At 35.2% G+C, this 16,040-nt stretch overlaps 1 protein-coding gene across 2 annotated transcripts in view; it reads left to right on the top strand.

Annotated features, from left to right (window-relative positions):
- Nucleotides 1-16,040, top strand: part of LOC136037312 (retinal guanylyl cyclase 2-like) — a 170,075-nt gene that overhangs the window by 36,259 nt on the left and 117,776 nt on the right. For both annotated transcript variants that reach the window (XM_065719976.1, XM_065719977.1), the window contains exons 4-5: nt 125-339; nt 7,678-7,924. In XM_065719976.1, coding sequence (XP_065576048.1) covers nt 125-339; nt 7,678-7,924 — 462 coding nt within the window. The remainder of the gene's footprint in view (nt 1-124; nt 340-7,677; nt 7,925-16,040) is intronic.

Below are 16,040 nucleotides of genomic sequence, written 5' to 3'. Positions count from 1 at the left end.
TACAAACTTCTGCCTCCCACAACTCGCCGACTGTCAAATCTCAATTTCACTGTCTTTAGTACTCAAAGAATTAGCTTATAGTTGTTTAGAAAAGTACTAAATATTGGCTGTGTTTCTCTTTTAGTTCTAATTTTCATTCTGGACCCAAGTGCAATGATTGGTGCTGCGCAAATTTTGGAAAGTTTTCAGTTAAGGAGTAGCAGTCAACCTGTATTGATTTTTTTGTACACAGATGATCTCAATGTGCCTTACTTCGTTCATCCAGTGCTATCGTCATTGTCAAACACTACTGACGTTTTTGTTCTGTCCCACGATGTTCTTCATCCTTCTTTACCCAAGGTTTGTTTATATTGTATAGAGGGTTGTTGTACTCAAAATTTATTTCTGGCGTCTAAAAGTGAGCTAGTTTTATAGATATGTAGTGCAGAGGTCAAGAAGCAGTAATTTGTGTTCGGTTTTAAAGCAAAATGATTGCCTTAATTAACTAATTTAAGTCCATTTCCAGAGTCAATTTTGTTTTAATGGATTTTCAACATGCCATGTTTAAAAAATGTGGAAGAAATTTTTGCTGCCGTTGTAAAAAAAATAGAAGCAGATAACGTGCAAAAATTTAATGGAGAATGCAAAAAATTTAATGTTATTAAATAAAAAAAATTTTAGCTGAAAATGAGGAACAACATTTAAACTTACAATGAACAGAAACTATTGATCTGTGAAGGGGGTCACACCTTGCTCAACACCTCGCTCATTACGCTAAAGTTTGACTTTTTGTTTTAATTATTTAGTAATGACTCCTGAATCGGAAAGGCTGTTTAATTAGAATAATAAGCTCTTTTAAAAGTTTTAAAAATACTTTAGTGCAAAGAGCGAGGTACTGAGGAGGGGGTTGCCCCCGCAAAAACTGAAAAATTTCTTCTTGTTTCAATTTTTAACGTTGCTCCTTACTTTCAGTTGAAAAAAAACAGAAAAAAATTATTTAATTTCTGATCGTTTTTAAATGATGCTGGGAAATCTGGCTCCGCGTTCATTGGAAATATCCTTCCCCACCAAATAATCCTCCATAGAAAGATCCTCCCGTGTAGTACTTCACCAAAGAGGTCCCCCTAAAAATCGTCTGTGTACATCCTAATAACAAATACAATAGATACAGGCACGTACGCAGGAATTTTTTTCGGGGGGGGGGCCAAAACCTTCGAAACAGCAGATTTAAAGTGGCACTTTTCTTATTTAGTAACTAAATAAATTCAAGAAGCACGAATATCTGAAAATACAGATTAACTTTAATCTGTAGTATTGTAGCGGATGGGTGGAATTTTTGGTAGGGGGAACACCATTTTTTATCTCAATGAATTCAAGTGTTTTTGCCTGAAAATACAAAAAAAAGGAAATCGTTTTGAGGGTGGCCTGTAAAAAAAAGAGAAAAATGATCTCTTTTATTAGGAAGATAATTTTGTAAGCCATATTGGCATACCATCACGAAAACAAAAGAGAAGAAAAATGAAAAGGGGGTTGTCTAAGGCCAACGAAAATGCTGGAGACAACCAAAACGGATATGATACGAATGTCCATTTCGTATTTCGTCAGCTGTTACTTGATTGTAACGACTAGCAAACTAACCTTTGGGACGAGAAAGGCCTTAAAAACGCATAAGAAACGCCTTAGCGCATACTAGTTGGGGAAGACGAGAGAAAAATTATTTTTTTTTCCTCTCCCTGAAACTAAGTCTGTTACCTACTCTTCCCACCGAAGAAAATCTTTCCCTGAAATTTTGAGCTTAATCTTGTGACTGTAAGAAAAAAACATTGTATGCTTAGCAAATTATGTATAAGCCCAAAGACGTTACAGAAAAGGAGAGATAATTCTTAAATCCCCCCTGACTTCAACTCTATGCGAATTTAATCCTTGATTTTTCTTATTTTATAGGACATTTATAGTTGTGAATGTTTCCACTTAACGAAGTCAAAAAATCAGATTTTATTTTCGATGTTCTTTTTGCTTTAGAATTAACAGTCAAAATTAATATCGTTTGATTTATATAGCATAAAAGTCTGTAATTTTGAATTTAGCTTTGATTTAGTGGTTAGAATTGTTTGAATAGATTCGTAATTGGATTTAATGATCGAATTTAGTTTGTTTGTGATTTTATTGGTTATTTGAATTTAGTTTCGTTAAAACCTTGCATACATGATTAAGCTGTTGAAAAGGGAAAGCCGTGTATCTGCTTCCACGTAAATCTTGCGACCGACCGTGAGTAGAGTTGCCTCTTACTTAAGAAAATCACGACAATATTCTTTAAAATCACGTAACTAGGGCAAAAAAAATTAAAATAGAGACTGCAATTTGTTTATTGTCAAGAATTTGAAATTCGAAATTTTTGTTTTTCATTTAGTACTTTTCAAATTAATTTTTGGATTCGTGAAACTATGCCGAACAAATCAATAATCAAATATCCACAAGAGATATGACTAGAGGCTAAAATTATAATAAGATCACTAAAGAAGAAAAGCCAATGGAAAATAATGAGTTTCTAATGCTAGCCAAAAATCAATAAACCTCCGAAAATCCCACAAACAAAAATTTTGATTTTTAACATTTCTGAAAATTTTTCTATTTTTAGTTTAGCATTGGAAACGTGAAACTAAAAACACTGGACAAACAAAAATAACACTAAAAAATCAATCGAACAACAAAGTGAGAAACGTTGTAGACTCTGTAATATCACTACCGAAAAATTTCCTTATACAGAAGACAACTGCGGGTACCTAAGACCTTACTCAGAAAAACCAGAAGTTCTTGTCATTGCTCGTTGCTATTTATTTACAGAACGGACATACACTTAATAAAGATTAGCTTATGATTAGTTAGAAAAACAAGAATCCTTTTCACAAAAGAAAAGAAAAAGCAATTTCATAAAATGTCAATATGATTTTCGGGATTCTTCAAATGCAATAACAACAGTAATTTGATGACAATTTAAAAGACAATTAGATTCAAAACTTCTAGAAGATGTCGCTGAATTTGAACATTGCAAGATGATTGGATTGGGACACGAGGCTCATTTATTTGTTATGGAGTTACAAGGTCAAGAACTCAGTAGGTACCAATGGCCAAGCAAATAATAAAACTAAATCTGAACACGCTATGTGTGTGTATATTGTCAAAATAGCGTATTTCAAAATTGATTTGGGCATTAATTTGGAACTTTCAGAGAAAACATAAAGGGGAAGATCATACCACCAAAAGGCAACATGTGCACACTACTGCGAATACTCCTGTTACTGCTACATTTACTACTGCTACTATTACTACTGTTATTGCAACCACTTTTAGGGCTAAGAGCATTGAGATGAAAATTTCAAGAACAGAAGGACTGAACATGCCCTCTGTATGCAGGTTGTCAAAAGGGTGTAACAGCAATGTCTTAGGAACAGTTTGGTGTGTGAATTTGAACTAACAGAGCTTTGTGTTAGGGATATTAAACTAGCCAAAAGACAATATTTGCTTCCTAATAATACTGCTTCCACTAATTCTACTGCTGCTGTTACTATTATTACTGCTTCTGATACTACTACTAGCACTAAAGCTTATGCCACTAAGATTAATAGTACTGTTGCTATTACCACTACTGCTACTAAAACTGATGATATTAAGGCGAAACTTTTGAGATAAATAGAAACTGTATGGAGCTAAATCGAAAAACACTATGCCCACACAGGTTTTCAAGCGGACGCATTAAATATGCTTCAGGATTGGTTGATGGTATGCATTAAGCTGAACATTTCAGCTTTTGTTGAAAGGGATGTTGAAGAAATCAAAGGTGTTATCTGCATACTGCTACTAATGCTGCTACAACTGTTGCTACTGCACAAGCTTAGGGTATTAAGGTGAAGCTTTTAAGGAATATTGAGGTGGATATTGACCTACATCAAAACAAGCTATGAGCATGCGGACTATCAAAAAGGTGGCAAAGCAATATCTAAAGAACAACTTATTTTATTAACTTATACCTTTTGGGGTAAATTTTGGGGACTTTGAACTAGCCAGAAGGCAAAATGTGTATACTTTTAATGCTACCATTACAGTTACTGTAACTAATGGAGCTATGGGTAGTAAGATGAAACTTATAGAGAACGTTTAGGAGTTTTAATTAAACGAAAAAACTGAATGCATGCAGGTTTTCAAAAGGGGATATAAGCAATATCATAGGCATATCCATCCTATAATAGTTAGAATTATCATTGAAAGTTTTAAAGGAGCTAATTCGACTCAAAATAAAAAGTCAAAAATATAACAGTTCAAAATAGGGATGAAACTTTTAATAGACAGTGAAACAAATATAAAATTTTTTAACTGGATATTTCGAACACATAGACAGTATCCATCATCAGTAGTAAAACATTTTACCGCTGATTATGGACACTGTTTATGTGTTCGAAATATCCAGTTAAAAATTTTTATATTTGTTTCGCTATCAATTAAAAGCTTTCATCCCTGTTTTGAACTGTTATATTTTCGTCATGGAAACTCAATTTGGTCTTCGAAGTTATCTAAATAAAAGGTCATGAGGCCCTTTTTAAGACTGAAAAGAGAATGGAGGGCAAGCAGCCCTTCTCTCAAACCCATGCATTTTCCAAACGTATCCAGTCAAAACTTTCAGACAGCTGTTTTATTCAGAATAGTAAAACAGTACAGCAACTATATCTTTAGAGATATTAGGTATGTCAACCCCTCACAATACTGCAATTGGCCCATGGCCCATTATGCTTTAAGACTAAATGTTGCTTGAAAATAAATCAAAAGGCATTGCGTTTATGGTTGCCAATAAGACACCTCAGCAAAATATTGAAATCGACTGGGCGTATTAAGTTGAAATATTTGGGATACTACTATTTCTTCATCTGCTCTTAGAATTTAAATAAATAAAAATAGTGTAAGTGTATCCAGGTTGTCAAAGAGCATATATAGAAACTTTTGGAAATTATATTAAGTTACATTTTTCAGGTAAACTTCAGAAGCTATAGAATTAAATAAAAAATACTGTTTGTGTCAGGATTAAAATTCGTTGAAAAAGCTTTTTAACACATAAACAGCAGCCCATATTAAGAATTCCCATAGAAAAAACTGAAAAGATATGACATATTGTTTTTTCCATGAAAAAGATCATGTCAATAAAAAGTTAACAAATATCAATCAATAAGTTTTTTGCATAAAACCAGCGTTTCAAAGAAACGTAAAGAGCTTTATTAAGCCAAGAATAAGCAAAAAATACTCATGCTGATTTTTGCTCGGTTTGAGTTTGACTCGGCCCTTTATTATGAATTCTGTTTGTTTTGAGTTTCATTTATTATTAATAGTGATTTGTGGTAGTTTAACGCTTGGAAGATTATTTGACTTTATTTCTGCTCACTCTTTGGTTAATGACACTCTTTACATTTGTTTGAAAATTTTATCTTGTGGAATTTTTTTTTAATTAATAACATAAAAAGAGAGATACGACATAATAAACACCAATAAGCTTACATTTTTCAACACAACTATTTATATAATGCGTGTAGGAAGACCCCTAAAACAAAAATTCACCATTGTTACAAATGATGATTCCATCGAATCACCTGACCCATCATGCGGCGAAAAGATATACCACAGAGGAAATACGCGGTTAAAAGATCAGTGACAGTGAGAATTACACCTAAAACAAAAATTCACAATTGTTACAAATGATGATTCCATCGAATCACCTGACCCATCATGCGGCGAATAGATATACCACAGCGAGAAAAAGGAAATACACGGTTAAAAGATCAGTGACAGTGAGAATTACACCTAAAGCAAAAATTCACAATTGTTACAAATGATGATTCCATCGAACCACCTGACCCATCATGCGGCTAAAAGATATACCACAGCGAGAGAAAGGAAATACACGGTTAAAAGATCAGTGACAGTGAGAATTACACCTAAAACAAAAATTCACAATTGTTACAAATGATGATTCCATCGAATCACCTGACCCATCATGCGCCTAAAAGATATACCACAGCGAGAAAAAGGAAATACACGGTTAAAAGATCAGTGACAGTGAGAATTACACCTAAAACAAAAATTCACAATTGTTACAAATGATGATTCCATCGAATCACCTGACCCATCATGCGGCTAAAAGATATACCAAAGCGAGAAAAAGGAAATACACGGTTAAAAGATCAGTGACAGTGAGAATTACACCTAAAACAAAAATTCACAATTGTTACAAATGATGATTCCATCGAATCACCTGACCCATCATGCGGCTAAAAGATATACCACAGCGAGAAAAAGGAAATACACGGTTAAATGATCAGTGACAGTGAGAATTACAAGCAACCATGACAAAGCAATTATCAGAATGTGTCAACAATGGAGTGGAAAACAAAAATTGTGCTGTTTGAAGACAAGCCACGGCAAAAATTATACCGAGTCAAAAATGAATGTAAAAACAACACCATCACAATCTTCGACACCAACAAAAAGTGACGAAACACTCAGTACAAATCTACAAAGATAACATGAACAACGCAACTCTTTATTACAAGTCATTGGGATCCTTCAACGTTATATATGTCTCGTGGGATTTTCCAAAGGAAGGAGTAGCAAACAAAAATCACTCATTTGGAGGTTGTTACTGGCAACGAGAATCCGTATATATAAGCTTACAACTTTCCTGAGTGCAGGGACACGTATCAAAATCAGCTAAATAGTTATTTTTCTTAACTGGCATACTGACATTTCTGGCCACTAAAAATGATCTACAAAGGTCACAATTTTAATGAAGACTTTGTATTTTTCTCATGGTGGTTGTATCTAGCCAATGGTGATGCCAAACAATCAAGAAGGCTCACAGAGGCTCACATTGTCTGCGGTTACAAGATAAATGACAACGGGAATCACTATAGACAAGCCTGTTGCGTAGCAATGACAGAGTGTGGCTAGGAAATCGGAAAGATAGTTTATTATCTTCTTAAAACTGGCAAATTCATATATCTGGACACAAAAATAATTTATATACGTCAACCCTTTAAGAAACAGCTCGTATTTTCCCCAGGGTGTCTGAATTAAACCTGTCATGATGTCGTGCCTTGAAGACAAGACTCAAACTATCCGCGGTTAGAAGACCAGCGACAGTGAGAATCCTTATAATGAAGCCTGCCACGTGCCGAGTGCCAGTACTACACGTATATTTGAATAATAAAAGGATTGAACTTGAACGTGAGTAGCTCCTTGCTTTCAGTTCGTTACCGTGAACTATATGATATTTTTCGTACTAGACGCAAGATAAAGATGTAGCAATATCTACTTTTTCGTGGCTTATTTTGCACGGAATTTCGTCTCTAAATTACTATGACAACTGCAGAAAATAAAAAATAAATTAGAAAGTTTCTTGTCTATAGAATTAACTGTATCTCACATACTATATGAAACGTGCTTTGATCGAACGAAAATACGAGTCATCCTTCAATCTTCCATAGCCCTCATAATTAAGTTACAAACCGTCCACAACTTAAAGCTGCATTTTCTCTGCTATTATTTGTCTTGGTAACAGGAGTTATTCTCTTCCCACTCATAATCTCGCAAATAATATGAACTACTTCCATCAGTAACAGTTAAATTCGACGAGTTTCAGCCATTTATTACTTCTAGGGAAACAAACTTGACAATTTGGAAATGGCATTACTTGTTTCCAGCATAATTTTAGAGTCCTCAAGAAAGACTCACATCAAATTCTCTTTCAACCTGCATCAGATTGTCAACGGAACCTCCACGGTTGTTCTTACTTTTAATGATGAAAAGCTGAACACAATCAGGGAGCCACTATGGCTTCGTGGTACCCGTCCCCTAGCAGATTTGTCATGTAATGGAACAGACGGTGTCTGTGAAAAAATTTACGGTGAGCTTATAATAGTTTTCGTGCTTTTTATCTATTATACATAAAAAATGTCTATAAATGAACTGCTTTTTGGATGAATGTGAGATGGGTTGATGGCTGGGTATTTGATATAGGTTTGGTGTAACAGTATATACTTTTAATCCAGTGGGATAATTTTAACATTTTAAGTTCTTAAAAGAAGTTACCATTAGATTTTTTTTTCTTTTTTTGTGTTAGCCCAAAGATTATTCATCAAATATTTTTACGGAAAATCTTGATTCAGGGAAGGAGTTTCAGATTTATTTAACAAATTTTAAGGGGTTAATTTGTATGTCTGTTTGATTGTCAGGCCCCCCTTCACCTTGCTTAATTCATCATATAATGGAAAAGATGGTGTTTCTGAACTGTTTTATGCTAAAAAATTCAAAGATATCCTATCTAAGTTTAAGAGCCTTCAAGGTCAGGATTTCAAAAAGTGGTGTCTGCATGCTTCCAAAAATGCGCTGAAGGTTCAGACATCAGAGTGATTACAATGTTTTGGAGAATCTCTCCTATCACTCATGGATTTTCGAGTTATGGAAGTTTAAATAAGTTTCACTTCAGGAACCATGTAAAATATTAAAATTATCTTATTAAAATTATCTTATAGTTATTATCAAGTCAATTATTGTCTTTTCTGCTAAAAAGTATCTTAGTAAGAAAAAAAATATGGTATCTTTCAATATCAAAAACCATCTTAAAAGTTTTCTATTTTTCTGATTCTCATTGTGCATTTCAGAGGCTCTGCTATAGCGCTGACTATTTGTGCCCTTTTTTTCTCCTGGACGCTCTTTATATAACTGTTGATAGTAAAAATTCGAGAGGAGGCTAATTTGACAGGAAAATGACAGTTTTTGCATGTTTTCAAGATTTGAAAGCAATTGGAGGGTAATCAGTCTCCCCAGCATGCCCTTTTTACTAAAACCTCCTCTTTGGCCTCCCAGATATCCATTCAAATTTTGATATAGCCATTATATTTAAAATAGCTCTGGCAAATGCCATGAACACCACGTATCCTGGGGTAAAGGATGTAGATAATGTTAATGCTAATTGTTGATTAATAGAGTTTTAATATAAAACGGGGGGGGGGCTTACTTTCTCCTGAGTGTATGATTGGCCTGAAATTCTGACGGCTCATCCTCTGAGATAAAGGGATCACCTGTTTTGTTTCCGGAAGGGTTGAGAAAGGAGCCTGGAATCGGGCAAACAAAATTTTTGCTCTTGATCATTTTGAACCTTACAGTCGTAAATCCTTGAGCCAAGAGGAACATAATGCACAATTAATAGTTGCTTTGAGGTACGCTCCTCCCCACTAAAAAGGGCCAAACTACTTTTTCTCAATCGGAATGAAATGTATGTCCCTGGGCTAAGAAGGTCCTATTACAGAAAAAAATGGTTCCCCCCAAAATCGGGCCCTAAGAAGGACCTGAAAAGGGTTAAACATCGTATTTCTCCGTTCGCTTCATATGATCACTCCTGTCACTTGATAAGGGGGCTCATACATGGGAAATGTGAACTTCTTGTATTTTTTTTAGACAAAACTTTTAAAGCCCTTTTCTGCTACTCCCCTCAACCCCCTGACATTGGATCAACTTTTCAAGATTGTGATTTTGCTCAGGAATATCAAAAGGTTCAACAAGAATGCCTCCGAAGTCTAAATCAACCCCGCAGCCTTAAGGGCAATTACCTTAAATTATGTAGATCACATAGTGCTAACAGATAGGTTCAGTTGAAAAAATGGCCACGTTTGGTCTTGGCTGTCCATTCACTAAGAGCTCTTAGGGATCGTTTGCTAGGCTGAAATTCCCAGAGTTTCTCAAGGGTAAACTCGGGGAACGGACATTCGAGCCTGATTAAATCAATGGAAAATATGCATGGGCGAGTTTTCAGATTGTCTGCCGTACGTCATAAATGATTTACGGAATGGGATTGTAACTTTCAGAACATGTTGGAAAAAGGAAGGGAGAGTTCAGGGAAACTAGAAAATTCTGTGTTGGGAAGGGTAAGAGACTGAATAGTTTTACCTGCTTTAATGACTTCTTTTTTACCAAAATACATATCCAATTGGGAACTGTTTTTTTTTATGTCATAAATTTGCAAAACGTGTCACTACTTTCTACGTTTGCGTCCCAAATTTTTAGAGCGTATTGCTGTTTTGTCCATCTATGTTATTGTGTCCCTGCATACGAGAACGTTGGGAATTGCTTCATTTTTTAAATAAGTTTACAAAATTTCTAAGACATGTTACTTTTGTATCATTGTATCCCTACACCTGAGAATGCGTCCTTTTCACGTAAAATGTGTCCACTCACTAGCCCTGCCTATAGCGGAAAAACTTCAAAGAGCCATTCTGGAATCAGATAGTAACAAGGAGCGACCCGGCTCAATAGTGACCAAAACTCTAAAAAATGGAATTTTTATACCAATAGCTACATCAAAAGAATTGCATTTTAATGCTGATTTTAAATATATAAGTTTCATAAAGGTTTTTCTTACCCATGAAAAGTTACGAGCCTGAGAAAATTTGTCCTATTTTAGAAAATAGGGGGAAACAACCCCTAAAAGTCATAGAATCTTAACGAAAATGACACAGTCAGATTCAGTGTATCCGAGAACCCTAATGAAGAAGTTTCAAGCTTCTATCTATATAAATGTGGAATTTTGCATTTTTTGCCAGAAGCCAGATCACAAATGCGTGTTTATTTGTTTGTTGTTTTTTTTTCCAGGGGTGATCGTATCGACCCAGTGGTCCTAGAATCTTGCGAGAGGGCTCATTCCAGAGGAAATGAAAAGTTCTAGTGCCCTTTTTAAGTGACCAAAAAATTGGAGGGCACCTAGGCCCCCTCCCATGCTAATTTTTCCCAAAGTCACCGGATTGAAAAATTTTGAAAGGGGCTGTTCCCTTCTCAACGCCCCGCTCTTTACGCTAAAGTTTTTTACTGTTTAATAAAGTAGAATTGAGAGAAAGAGTCAAACTTTAGCGTAAAAAGCGGGGCGTTGAGAAGGGAACAGCCCCTTTCATACACGGAGTAATTTCTGTTCCTTTTAAATTTTAATGTCGTTCCTTACTTTCAGTTTAAAAAACTAGTTTTTTTTTTATTTAATCTCTCTAGTAATCAGCTTTTCAAAAGTTACACTATCAGCTATCAAAGCTAACTAAGCTAAGAACTTGGTTATAAATAAATAAATGAAACAGTTGTATATTGTATATGTCAGATAGAATAATTTTTAAATTTTCAGCGTAGTTTTTAATATCAATTTAAATAATCGGTTTTCAAAAACATTTTTTAAAACGTAAATTAAGGTTAAAAAATCTTTTCCAATAATATTATTAGGGTATATGGCTTATTAATCTATTTAAAAGCAACTAAAACGCACTTTATAGAAATTTAAAGCTGGAACGAGGAGTCAACACAGACAACATGTTGCTACATGGTAAAGTTGCTACTTAGACATTATGGTAACGGCTTCATTTTATTATTTACATGGTTGCTAAAAGCAAGGGCCATGAAAATATCAAGATCTATGACCATAAAAGTGTGCGTTTAGTGTCATCTCTATTTATCGGAAAGTGATTATGGTGTCATTATAATTTTTGCGTCGCTGTAGGTGCTAGGAATTAAATCAAACGAGGAAAAATTGGTTCTGTTTCAGATTGGCAGCCAAGATGGCTGAAAAGTATCATCAAATAAGGAATGTTTTTAAGGATCATCTGTAAAACTTTTTATAAAGAAAATTATCGGCATTATAGTTTGGGGTCTCCGATTTGTCATTAGCTCCTTCCTCAATCCTTATCTCGAGAAGGGAAACTGTGCTTGTTTGGCTCCATGCTTGAGTTAGGATGTGCCTTCCGCAAACTTGCATAACCTAAAGTGTGATTACAAACAGCGACTGAAGGTAATATTGAGGAGTTTAGTGGCGCCTTTTGAGCAACTATAGCTTACTATGCCCCATAATTTTGCAACTGGGTTTTATTTAATAAATAATTTCTTCAGTTCAGCTGAGGAATTCCATCAGTGAATATCTCTTGAGTTCTGAGAGAATTACCGGAGGAAAGAAAACGGTTTTTGGTTATATTGACTGTCTGTTGAACTATTTATTTGGATAAAGTTCATTACGGATTTCTGAATACCGTGGATAATTTAGCAGGCTCTACAATCCACTGGGCCACCATTCCAACAAAAGTGATCGCCACTGCATTCGTGGGCCCACGGTAAGATAAGTTTCTTTTCGGATCATTTATATATATATATTTTTGATCATTATTTTTAAAATGGTGTGTTTTGAAAAGGGGGACTTAGCTTTGGCGCAGTTCAAAGGATATCTACTTTAGCGTATTGCAAATGTTGTTAAGTCAAAAGAATTCATACTTAAGTTTACCGTTTTTTGCTGCAGATCTCATGATTTCCATGCATTGATAGCTGCAAATCTTGTATCTTATGAAGATAACTATGCCGACGCTTCAAAGCGAATACAGAAGGGTGTAAATCACGCCTTTCTGGAAAACGAGACAATCCAGACATTGACCTTGAATTTGTCAGGAAAAGAGATGGGAAAGTATCGAGTAAAACGGCTACTGTTTCGGGCGATGCCTCAGCTCTCTACAATCAATTCGTTTCCACAAAAGCTGAGGTGGACAAAATTTGTACTGACAGTGTTAAAGTCATTGAAAAAAAGGTTCAAGTTGCTGAATCAGCCGGCCCAAAACAACAAAACTTAGTCTACACGGAGCTGATTATTTCCCAAATTTACAACTCAATTACCCTTTTGTATAGTGAAAAGTTCAGAAAGTACAAAAATTTTTAGACAATTTGAAAAGTCAGATTGAGTCTCTGGAGCATAAAATTGAGAGTGTTGAGCAAAAAAAATGATGATTTAGAACAGGAGAAGCTTCTTGATTCGTTGGTGTTTTTTGGTGTACAGCATAATCACGAGACTTATCTAGGTTCAACAGTACTCAATGTTATACAACGAATGGGAGTAAGCAGTGTGTCGTCTATGCACATATTGGGGTAGAATCGTTTCAGGCTCTTAAACGCCACGTCAAATACGCAAACACTGAGTACGGTGCACAGCCTATATAGACACCAGATGCGCAAACATTTTTAAAAAGCAACAAAAAAGCTATCATCACGACATTAATTGGCGCTGCGTCAAAACCAGACACTCTCGCAGTAGGAAACTGAATTTCAGAGCCTCTATAGACACATTATATATGATAAAATTATGCACCCATTTGATAAAATTATATGATTTGATAACTTTTATATGATAAAGCACCCAAATGATAACATTATATTATTACAATACGCACCCACGGTGGTTACAACAGCAATTTGTGTTTTCACTCTTGGAATAGAGCCAAGATCTCTCCGCGCTGATTGGCTGTGGGAGTACCGGAGGAGGAGATACGACTTCGTGCAACTGGTGTCTACACAGGCTGTGGTACGGCGGCTCCGGTACTGGTAAAATATGGGAACAAAGATATGGCTTACACAGTTTATAAAGCAAATCGAGACTTGCAAAATCTTGTATCTTCGTTAGTGAATACCTTACTAGAGTGAAGAAATCGGTAATAGAAGCCACTAGAGATCGGTTTCATGCTAAGAATGTTTGGATTGATCGCGACCGTATTTTTAAAGGCGAACAAAGTGACTTAAATTCCGTACGAATCAAGTCACTTACGAACACACAAATCTTCATGAAGATTTTGTTTGTTTGTTGTGTTTTTATCTCTCCGTTTCTTTTCCTTTTTCGTTGTGTATTAAGTTTCTTTTCTTTAGTCTTTCATATGTTTTATTTTTTTCCTTCTTTGCTATGTTGAAAGTCGATTTAAGTTTCCTTTACGATGAAGAATAATGTTCAATCTGTAACAAGATTTATGAATAGTCCTTTTAGTATTGAGGACCATTTGGAGCCTCAAGTTGGTCGTAATGATTTGCCTGTTGCAAATTTTAAACCTCTCCATGAGAGTTCGTTCGTTCGTACATTAGACAGTCTGAAATAGGAAGGGACAATAAGCTTATCCTCTGTTCTTGAAATTGCCATTTAACTACTAGACATTTTGATTTGCTTCAGTTGATTGAAGAATCTTCTTTTAAATTTGATGTTTTAATGATTTGCGAAACTTTTTTTAAATTATGACCAATCTCTCTCGGCTAATTTTTTTCTAGGTTAGGATTTTTAAGTGTGGAACTGAACATCTATGAACCGTGGCTTATTAGGAATTTTGATAAACAAAAATTTTAATTATGTAATTAGAGATGATTTGGGGTTTGGATTAGTGGTAAGATAGCAAGTTATTCTCTTGAAATTGAAGTTGAAAAAAAGAAGATTCTGATTGGTGTGGTGTATAGGCCGCCCGGTGCTCGCCTGGATGAGTTTATTAATGGTTTTGATGGGTGGCTTCGATGTATTTCTTCTACAGGTTTAGATTTCTTATGTATCGGTGATTTCAACTATAACCTTTGAAATCTTGCAGCTTATAATTTTGATTTTACATTATTTCAGACGATCTTTACCCCTTAGCTTGTGTTCCAACCCGTAGATCAAGTCACTCTGCTACTCTGATTGAAAGTGTTTTTGTTGGTTCTGCTTATTTGAATTGTAGTTGTACAGATGTGGTTGTGCTCCCTGGCTAGACCTTCTCCCAGTTATGACTCAGTTAACGTGTCTTAAAAAAAAAGTTTATACTAGGTCAAAGAAAATAATGGGGCGTGCGCTTAGAAAAGAAAATCTGAACAAACTTGCCGAGGAACTGAGCTTTCTCAGCTGGGACGCTGTGTTGGATATGACTGATGATTCTTCACTTGCTTTCAATGAATTCAAGTCTATTTTATATCGAATTATGATAAAATATGTCACTTATGAGCTGTCAGAAAGAAGAAGGATGAGCGACGAAAGCCAAGAATAACTGACCAAAACATAAGTGAGCGAAAAAACAGAAATCTGCTATTAAACAAGCTCTAAATACTCAAGATCCAACTGATTTCGAAGAGTTCAGAAAGGCAAGAAGCAAAGTAAACTTTCTGCGATACCATGCTAAAAAAACGCATTTTAGTGAAAAGTTCAGTAAGCACAAGGATGATGCTAAGGCAACGTGTAAGTTATTAATGAATTCATGGGAAGAAAAAATTGCAGTCATTCTCCTTGTATTGATATCAATGGCACGTCTCCTGTGACAAAGTTGTTTTCGCCGATCATTTCGGTCATTTTTATTTAAAGATAGTATCTTCAGTTCATGAGGGTGCTATAAATGATTAAAAAAAATGTTTTAGATGAATTTGGGGATGATCAATGAGAAAGATTGAAGTTTCTGTTTGAAAAATGTACAAGTGATGAGGTTATAAAAATTGTTAAAATATTAAATCAATTACACTGGGATTGAAGGCGTAAATCTAATGAAATCTAAAGCCACAATGATGGATCTACTTCCTTCCTTTCTTCACATCATTAACATATCCCTAACAACAGGCACCTTCCCAGATGCCTTGAAACATGCTAAAGCAATACCTCTGTTGAAAAGAGGTTTGAATCAGATATGGGTAACTCAAGGTTCAATCGGGTTTAATTAAAAAAAAGGAAATAACTAAACTTAAAGTATAGTGCTCTGTGACAAAGCTCACGTTGAGACCCATAAACATAAAAGCTTCTTCAATAACACGCAGTACGGCTCCCACTTCACACTTCGACACAAGCACACGCCTCCTCATTATAATTTTTTTTTAATCTTAACCAAAGGGTTCCCCCCTCCCTTCCCGGAAGTACAACCACCTCACCTAAATATGCTAAAAAATCTAAACTTCATCTAATTTAATTTATCTTTCTTTTTTTATCTTTCACTTATTGACCTTTAACTAAATATTTCTTTAAATTATTTTTGAGAGACCCGAGAGAGCTCCTACATCTCAGCTCTTTTGGAAGCATGTTCCACACTGGAGACCAATCTCAATATTGTCGGTGTTCTCCAAAAATATTTGAAAAATTCGTCCATCAGCACCTTTACGGTCCTCTTACGAGGCATGGCCTATTAAGTGAGACGCAGTTTGGTTTTCAGAGATGCCACTCTACTAGTCATACTGCTATTTACCTAGTTGAT

Source organism: Artemia franciscana, chromosome 16 (assembly GCF_032884065.1).
Source record: "Artemia franciscana chromosome 16, ASM3288406v1, whole genome shotgun sequence".
Taxonomy (NCBI): domain Eukaryota; kingdom Metazoa; phylum Arthropoda; class Branchiopoda; order Anostraca; family Artemiidae; genus Artemia; species Artemia franciscana.
The sequence above is the reverse complement of the archived record's forward strand: the minus strand, read 5'-3'. Positions and strand labels throughout refer to the sequence as shown.